Genomic DNA, 9659 nt, shown 5'->3' with positions numbered 1-9659 from the left:
GTGGCGGTAGTGTGGATGTTAGGATGGAGGTGGCGGTGGTGTGGATGTTAGGATGGCGGGGGCGGTGGTGCAGATGTTAGGATGGAGGTGGCAGTAGTGTGGATGTTAGGTTGGAGGTGGCGGTGGTGTGGATGTTAGGATGGAGGTGGTGGTAATGTGGATGTTAGGATGGAGGTGGCGGTGGTGTGGATGTTAGGTTGGAGGGGGCGGTGGTGTGGATGTTAGGATGGAGGTGGCGGTAGTGTGGATGTTAGGATGGAGGGGGCGGTGGTGTGGATGTTAGGATGGAGGTGGTGGTAATGTGGATGTTAGGATGGAGGTGGCGGTGGTGTGGATGTTAGGATGGAGGTGGCGGTAGTGTGGATGTTAGGATGGAGGTGGCGGTGGTGTGGATGTTAGGATAGAGGTGGCGGTAGTGTGGATGTTAGGATGGAGGTGGCGGTGGTGTGGATGTTAGGATGGAGGTGGCGGTGGTGTGGATGTTAGGATGGAGGGGGCGGTGGTGCAGATGTTAGGATGGAGGTGGCAGTAGTGTGGATGTTAGGTTGGAGGTGGCGGTGGTGTGGATGTTAGGATGGAGGTGGCAGTAGTGTGGATGTTAGGATGGAGGGGGCGGTAGTGTCGATGTTAGGATGGAGGTGGCGGTGGTGTGGATGTTAGGATGGAGGTGGCGGTAGTGTGGATGTTAGGATGGAGGTGGCAGTAGTGCAGATGTTAGGATGGAGGTGGCGGTGGTGTGGATGTTAGGATGGAGGTGGCGGTAGTGTGGATGTTAGGATGGAGGTGGCAGTAGTGTGGATGTTAGGATGGAGGGGGCGGTAGTGTGGATGTTAGGATGGAGGGGGCGGTAGTGTGGATGTTAGGATGGAGGTGGCGGTAGTGTGGATGTTAGGATGGAGGTGGCGGTGGTGTGGATGTTAGGATGGAGGTGGCGGTGGTGTGGATGTTAGGATGGAGGTGGCAGTAGTGCAGATGTTAGGATGGAGGTGGCGGTAGTGTGGATGTTAGGATGGAGGTGGTGGTAGTGTGGATGTTAGGATGGAGGTGGCGGTGGTGTGGATGTTAGGATGGAGGGGGCGGTATTGTGGATGTTAGGATGGAGGTGGCGGTGGTGTGGATGTTAGGATGGAGGTGGCGGTAGTGTGGATTTTAGGATGGAGGTGGCGGTGGTGCAGATGTTAGGATGGAGGTGGCGATGGTGTGGATGTTAGGATGGAGATGGCGGTGGTGTGGATGTTAGGATGGAGGGGGCGTTAGTGTGGATGTTAGGATGGAGGTGGCGTAAGTGTGGATGTTAGGATGTAGGTGGCGGTGGATGTGGCAATGGAGGCGTGGTGATGGGTGGAGGTGGTGGTGTTGGGGTGGATGTGACAATGGAGATGTGGGGATGGAGGTGGTGGTGTTGGGGTGGATGTGACAATGGAGATGTGGGGATGGAGGTGGTGGTGTTGGGGTGGATGTGACAATGGAGATGTGGGGATGGAGGTGGTGGTGTTGGGATGGGTGTGACAATGGAGGTGTGGGGGTGGAGGTGGTGGTGTTGGGATGGGTGTGACAATGGAGGTGTGGGGGTGGAGGTGTTGGGGTGGATGTGACAATGGAGATGTGGGGATGGAGGTGGTGGTGTTGGGATGGGTGTGACAATGGAGGTGTGGGGGTGGAGGTGGTGGTGTTGGGATGGGTGTGACAATGGAGGTGTGGGGGTGGAGGTGGTGGTGTTGGGATGGAGGTGACAATGGAGGTGTGGGGGTAGAGGAGGTGGTGTTGGGGCGGATGTGACAATGGAGGTGTGGGGATGGAGGTGGTGGTGTTGGGGTGGACGTGACAATGGAGGCATGGGGGTATAGGTGGTGGTGTTGGGGCGGATGTGACAATGGAGGTGTGGGGATGGAGGTGGTGGTGTTGGGGTGGACGTGACAATGGAGGCATGGGGGTAGAGGTGGTGGTGTTGGGATGGGTGTGACAATGGAGGTGTGGGGATGGAGGTGGTGGTGTTGGGCTGGATGTGGCAATGGAGGTGTGGATGTGGTGTTGGTGGCGTTGGGATGGATGTGACAATGGAGGTGTGGGGGTGGAGGTGGTGGCATTGGGATGGGTGTGACAATGGAGGTGTGGGGGTGGAGGTGGTGATGTTGGGATGGGTGTGATAATGGAGGTGTGGGGGTGGAGGTGGTGGTGTTGGGGTGGATGTGGCAATTGAGGTGTGGAGGTGGTGTTGGTGGCGTTGGGATGGGTGTGACAATGGAGGCATGGGGGTGGAGGTGGTGGTGTTGGCCTTACGATAACAAACCGGTGATAAATATTATGATATTGTCCCCATGATAATGAATGGCTATCTCGTTCTTTATTATCATTTCTGCTGAGCATGCAAAATCACGTTTGCTGGTCCGGTCAGATTGACTTCGTATTACTGAAAAATGACCCCAGCACTCTGTCCCGGGCTAGGGAGCTTGGGAGACAATTTGACGAATTAAGATCCTCCCTGAACTGGCCCAGCGTGTCACGGATTTCCTCTGTGACAGCGCGTGTTGGTCAGAGTGATCACGGAAATTGCAAGCTGTCAGCTTTATTCGGGTAATTGAGGATGAACGGGATGATTGGAGAGCTGAAATTTTGTCATAAATGTCAGAATATTGGTTTGGGGAGGTGGCGATCGGGTGGGGGAGAGTCACGATGGACTGATGGTAAATAAATGTTGAACTGAAAGGTTTGGTATGGGCAGGGCTGAGTTGATGACAGACAAATTCTACCGTTTTGATCAATGTTTTGATAATGGTGCCGTCGTTATCAGAACAAGAAACCGTCACTGGTGACGGAAAAGATGAAAGTAAGCAAGATGATGAACATGATAAAGATCAAAGAGAAAAGAAGAAGAACTGAGTTTAAATTGATCATTTTGTACATCTCAGATAATCACATTCTGTTTTCAATTCTAAACAAAGAAGATGTATTTGGGTATTCGCGTGCTGAGAGGAAGGATGCAGCAGCTGCAGTATATGGCTGTGTTGGCCTCCACCCCGGCAGCCGACACTGTGGCTTCGCTTGGATAGTGTTTCTAATTTAAACTTCTTTCTAAAGTTAAAATGTTAGGTTTGAATTTTTTAAGAATTAGCTGGCTATGGCGTATATTTTTTTCTCCACTTTAACTCACTTTAGTCAACATAATGAAAAGGTAGATGACGTACAGCTAATAACTTTATGCCTGCAACAGGAAGTGTACAGTATATGCAGCGCCCCCACTTAAAACACAAGTAGGAAATATAATAAATACACACTTATTTTTGCCTACTTTTCGGCCACAAGTAGCTCCATCAACTATTCAACTAAATTTAGTCGACAAACTATTATCTCTAGTACTCGCAAAACCTAGCATACACTCCTCTACCCTACGTCCGTGAACTTCAAACAGCTACTAACAGAAAGAACGTAGATTCAGCCACAGGATTAGGCAACATCAGGTAGCATCTGTGACACAATCCCAACAAACTGCAAATCAGCAATGATGGTACCAATTCTTAAAACAGGAAAGAAACACTGAGCCTGAATTATATATTTCCATCTCATTAACTTCCTATATTTTCATGGAAACTAATATTAATAATAGCCTCAAATTCCAAATATCTTAATATAACCTAATTAGTTAGACGACAGGGTGGCTTCATCCAGAGCAGGCTAACCTCAGACCATCTGTACTGTTGGAACAACATATAAACACGGCACGCCTTAAACAATAATATTCATTGACTTTAGTCAATTTTCCGACATTTTTTGGCCAAATGACTGTAAACAAAAGCTCCAAACTAAAGCCATTAATGGACGTATTGTAAATTTCATTCACAAATTCCCGTTTATAACAAAAGTCACCCTTCATCACAGCACCGCGAAACACGCTCACCCCGCCAACAACCGCCGTACCTCGCCTCACAGACACGCTTGTATTAGCTATAGCATTCATATTTTTGGTCAGATGTTTTATACCTTATTTTCAAGAAACAACCAGGGTGGACAGACTTTTGCCAAAAATACAATCATAGGCATTTTGGTGGGATATTGGTTTTAACAAGGAGTTTATATGTTTTATATATTCCCCAAGTTAAATAAGTATACACATGTACCTCAATAATCACAGTACTTTCAACACAAATTAGATATGGCCGGTTGGCCACCGAAAGCGTGCATGAGGTGAGAGTTGCGAGGTACATACCTGTAAGGTAACACCGTACAGAGCCTGAGGGTTAAATGTAGCGAAACAGCGACTAGACTGGTTGCTGACTGTCGCCTCCTGGGTGTCCCCCAGCTTGCTGCACCATGAGTATGTGTACTTGTAGTTGACCTGGCATCCAGGAAATAAAAGTGTTGTGGGTCTACTGACGGGCTTCTTTGATTAACTACAACAGATATCTCAACCATTTAGCCCGGAATACAACCTCCAAACGGGAATAGGTTCCTTTCCTTGAGCACAGGGAGCGAAGGTGCTATACAGACCCTTTCACCAGGGAAGACGAAAGCCGGACCAAGTACAGAAAACGCACATGCAGTATTTAGATGCAGTTGAACATGTGATAAAGTTAGGAGGAAAAGTGGAATTATGTAACTGATAAATTGATGTGCGTAATACATATTGTCATAAAATCTGTATCCTAGGGTGTATAATTATATGTGATGGAGCCTGGTGTGAAATGTAAGGGTTGTAAGGAATGGACGAATTATACATATATATCTGTTATGAATGTCCAATAAAGATATTTAAACTATATAAGTTGTCTTTTCTTATCTTAATATCATTGTAGGTGAGACTGATCCAATCCTATTCCATAAGGCACGGGAATAGTGTAGACTAACGTTTAGTGTCTGATAATATATTTGAAATTAGCAATTTCATTATTTATGCAACCTGGGAAAATCTAGACTTGCTTCATTCAGAGCAACAGCATTACAGTAAGGGCTGGGTTATATATTTACTCACTTCCTTACAACAACTTAATTAACTTGTGAAGGTATCTGTTGGTATACACACCGTCTAGTATGTTTCGCACCACTGACATTGAGTTATGTCCGGCTCTGTCCGTGCCATCACGTTCAACTTATCAGCTGGCCACTGACACAAACCAGACCACTGGCCGCTATCGTGTCTATCAGACTACTAGATTTATGACATAGGTCACATTGACCTGGCAACATATGACCTGATAGGAACAGAGAGGTTGAATGGGGCCCCGCCTTTGAGGACACCGTCCAAACACGTCTGTTTTAAAAGAAACCAGTATACATTAATTTCAACTCATGGTGACGTCATAAGATCGAATCGGTTGAGCCAGCCAACCATAGCTTCCCAATGTTATCCAACCAGCACGGTGATCATTACGGGTGAAGTCACCACGTTCCCGGGCGGTTTGCAGCCTTCAGGTTAAAGATCTCATCCGGCACGCCAGAGATCCTGGATCGAATTCCCACGGGTGTAGTTATACTAACATGAAATGAAAATATCTTAAGAGATATCAATGTTAAATTGTCATTAACTCCCTGGATATCGAAAGGACTAATGTTATATGATAAAACTCAATGTTCATCCCAAGAGACCAAACAAAGTCACTGCTTAGTTTTTTAATGTTGCCGCAACTATTCTGTTGTGTGATGTCACCGGCATTATATTTCAAATCAATCTTAAATTTAACATTCATTTTACCCTCAAATAGGACATTTAGTACCCTACATCTGTGTGTAGTGTTACAGTTAGCTCAAGGCAGACTGACTACCGCGCGATTGCAGTTCCCGCACAACCTTCACGTTACAGAACTTATGGAAGTGGGCGTCAGACTACCGGTCCGGTGAATCTCTTCCAGGAACTTAACACTTGCGTATCTGGAATATTTTGGATATTTTTTATCCAGGGTGGATTGACACTAGGGTGGATTGGACAGAAGGACGTACATTGAAACAATACACAGACAACGGATCATCCAGTAGACTAGACGGGTGTAAATAAACAGACTCACTAGAAGGCCAGAACAATAAATATGTACAAATGGATGATACTGAGTTTATGAAATCACTCACATTCAACAGCAGCAAAGTGGATATTGAGAGTCCAGTTGAGAGGCGCCAACAAATATTGCTGAACAAATATTATTTAAGGAAATATCTACAAACCACGTGTTTAATAGTGCCCTTTATACATATCGTAATCAATTTCACCTTGGCTGATATCTATCTTGTTTAAATCCATGACACAACAAAACAACTACATCACGATACCCGCCACACACCAGTGTCTGCGCTGAAATAAATACCAGAAAACGCATAGCCTATTTTCTGCAGCCGTTGCAGGCCTATAAAACACACGATCTGTCATGGTCGTCGCCATAAATTTGTCTAATTACGGTGGTGTTGGAAACTGATGGCACTAACGCTATCAGTGTCCCCTCATCTAATTGCGCTATCAAATTAGCGGCTCGTTCAGGCTACGATCAACATAAAACAATGATGTAAAGGAAGGTATGGATATCTTCCATTCATATCCGCTGATAAGATTTACTGCGGGACTGATATTGTGTACAGGTCACGTGGTGTGTAATTACATTGCTGTTAAAGCAATTGCTTTTCCTACCCTTTCAACAGCACCTCTGTCTGGTGAAACACTAATCCCTTATGCAAAACAGGAAAGCTGTTTATTTCGGCAAATACTGCCCAGTAGAGTTAAGCAACCCATTTAATACAAAGAAATAATTCCAAAGCACTGACCATTAATGAACAGTAGTTATCAGATGCCTAGCACGCGCCTTGATCTGGCCCGTCACCAGATTGTGCAGATTGATGAGTTGGGAGCTATGTGGAGACAGGCGCCTCCTGTTAACTCTTTTTATACAATCTGTGAATGGAATACATTTTCTTTATGGTTAGGGAGCATGGGCTTCCAAGATGCCGGAATTCGCCAGGCAGAGTGAGTCGTGGCAGGATCCGGAGATTCGAGTTTCAGATTCGATCTCACCATATGATCCTCGGTTTGATTTTGGTTTAACCAAAGTGATTTTCTTCCTACAGTAAGCTTATACGCCATAATATAGCTGACATACTATTCAAACCGGCTTTAAGTTAGAACAGAGACCATATACCGGTATATGGTATGTGGTTATGGTTAGTTACATTTAACGCAAACGAACATATTAAATGTGTTGAAAAAAAACATACACGTCGTGGTAGGGCGAAAAACCCAGCTCACTTGCTGACTTCTTTATGTTTGTGTTTCAGGTTGCAGACAATTACATGTTACATTTTATCATTTAATGAACGTTTTCTAAACATTACGAACCACCCCACAGTCTGTCTGTCTGTCTGTCTGTCTGTCTGTCTGTCTGTCTCTCTCTCTCTCTCTCTCTCTCTCTCTCTCTCTCTCTCTCTCTCTCTCTGTGTCTCTCTCAAACACACACGCGCGCACGCATACACACACACACACACATACAAACACTAACACACACTTTTCAGGAAGGATGATGTAATTGGGTACTGGCTTTGGAGCCAATGGCAAAATTATTACACGAATTGTATTCAGTATTAACGCTTTACGACAAACAATGCCCAACCACAAACCCTCTAATTTCACCTTCCCATATTACTACATTGAACCAAGTTAATCAACGCAAATAATCCCATCAAGTTCCTAACACTCATATAACTGAAGAACCCATGAAACCGTTGATAACGTCGGGTCAATTGCTCAAGCAGGTATAAGAATAATGAGGTCTCCATTTAACATTTCGTGTGCCGCACCCTGAGTGTAATTACCAAGAAATTGAAGACTTGAAAAGTTATTAATATCACGGGTAACTGCCATAATGGCTGTCCCCTTGTTGGGGGCACAAAGCAAATGGTGACTGCTCCTCTAATGTCAAGCAGCAGGTCGAACGTCTCTTGGTGTGTTGGAGCTGCAGCCCGGAATGGCTTTGTCACTGACTGAGTTCATCCTTGCAAACTGTCAAGGGGTATCATTCTGTTCTCCACAATAAAGACAGTGTGTGGATCTCCAGAACTCTGGAATGGATAATAATTACCCTTCTATTGTGACAAGAGACCACTCTGCCATACTGCACGTACTCACAGGGGCCAACACCAGGCATCACTTCATCAGCCTCACTGTCATAACGCAAATGGTTATTGCGCAATAAGTGGCAATGACATGCATGATTATAGATTGACAGCATTATTGAAGTGGTGGGATAGCCAGCTCTTTCCATTACTGGAATACAATGGCAGGCACAGATATGTCGGGCATTTCATGTGTTGAACAATTAATACGTTTAAGCGAAATGTAGGTATAATTTTTACAAAAATGTATGTTTCCCTTAATAGTTCTTTTGACAAAGAGAAAGTAACAAACAAATACATTTTTGATTTGATAGTGGTTTCAAAGGTCAAGTTTACAACTGCAACCGTCCTTGCAATGAAATAACGCAATAATAGGAGCTATGATCTGAAGCGTCTTTGATGGCAAACATACTCGTTAATAAAATAGTTTAGCAGCGTTTGGTACATTGTGTACATAACCCTTGCTTTGACCACTTATTCTGTGTCTCTATCGAGGAACACGTGTACCTTAAGTGTTACCTTAAAAATTATCTCCAAAGCTTATGATGAGGTAGAACTCTTTGAAGTTTGTTTGTTTGTTTGTTTGTTGTTAAAAAGTAGTTTAATGGATTGAAATGCCCTATGTAAGTTTTATTAAGTCTATTAAGACTCAGATATACGATATCGGTTTTGGACACCTGTAAATACATCATTGATATATTATTATCTATTTGTGTCTATGCAATTTTAATCCATTTAACACACATGGCAATACCATTTTGAATATGACAGCCAATGGGAAGGTCATTGTCAAGGTCACGAGATAGAAACATGTGTTTTTGGAGTGATCTTCAAATTGTTCCAACGTTCTTCTTCGGCCAGTGCCCAGTGTTTCCTCGGGGACTTGACCAGTGGAGGAGCTGACCCCTTGCACTCCAGGTCCGGATTATAAACACTGACCCTTCCTGTCCAAACAACCCCATCTGCACCAGCCTACACGATGTTTAAACAGACCCTTAGTAAACACATGTTTTACTCTGCCATCAACGGAATTACATAACCCGATCTGGAGTATTTGGAGTGGGAGACCTTGTTAGCAGTCAGACCATAATGCCCGACTGCATCTGCATCTGTGTGAGCATGACTGCATTTGTCGTGGTCATAACTCTGTCGATTTTCTTTGCATTACAACAACTCGGCAAATCTGAACAGAAATAAAACGACAGAGATGTTAATTGGAACATGACATGGTTAGATGTCGCCCTGGATCAATATCAGAGGGGTCAGTCGGTTGATAGAAAGATAACAAAAATAACAATTGTGATAACTGCGACATGTCTTTGAACATCTGCATTAATAACCTGGAACGTGTTCCCTTATAGAAGCTGTGGCACAACACAATCCTTTAAGTATAGTGCTTTGTCTTTCGTTTCTTTACAAAAACAAGGTACACACAATTTGACAAAAACAGACATCATTTTTAATATCCCACAACATGAGGATAGGCGCATCAGACAAACAATGTGAGCTAAGTGTACACCTCCAGGGGCATCTATCCAGCTCACGATACCACTACTCAAACTGTCAACAGTAGCACC

The 9659-nt window shown here is 44.5% G+C and overlaps 1 protein-coding gene across 1 annotated transcript; it reads right to left on the bottom strand.

Annotated features, from left to right (window-relative positions):
• Positions 1-1294: 1294 nt before the first annotated feature.
• Positions 1295-2251, bottom strand: LOC139473440 (uncharacterized). The gene has a single exon (XM_071256011.1). It carries the CDS (start codon positions 2249-2251, stop codon positions 1295-1297), a length of 957 nt encoding a protein of 318 aa, XP_071112112.1.
• Between the last annotated feature and the right edge of the window lie 7408 nt (positions 2252-9659).

Source organism: Haliotis cracherodii, unplaced genomic scaffold, assembly GCF_022045235.1.
Source record: "Haliotis cracherodii isolate W230 unplaced genomic scaffold, xgHalCrac1.p SCAF_29, whole genome shotgun sequence".
Lineage (NCBI taxonomy): Eukaryota > Metazoa > Mollusca > Gastropoda > Lepetellida > Haliotidae > Haliotis > Haliotis cracherodii.
Note: the sequence above shows the minus strand (reverse complement) of the source record. Positions and strands in the feature narration are given on the sequence as shown.

Coding starts and splice junctions, on each gene's coding strand:
- LOC139473440 (XM_071256011.1), bottom strand. CDS start 2,251: ATGCCTCCATTGTCACACCCATCCCAACGCCACCAACACCACCTCCAC.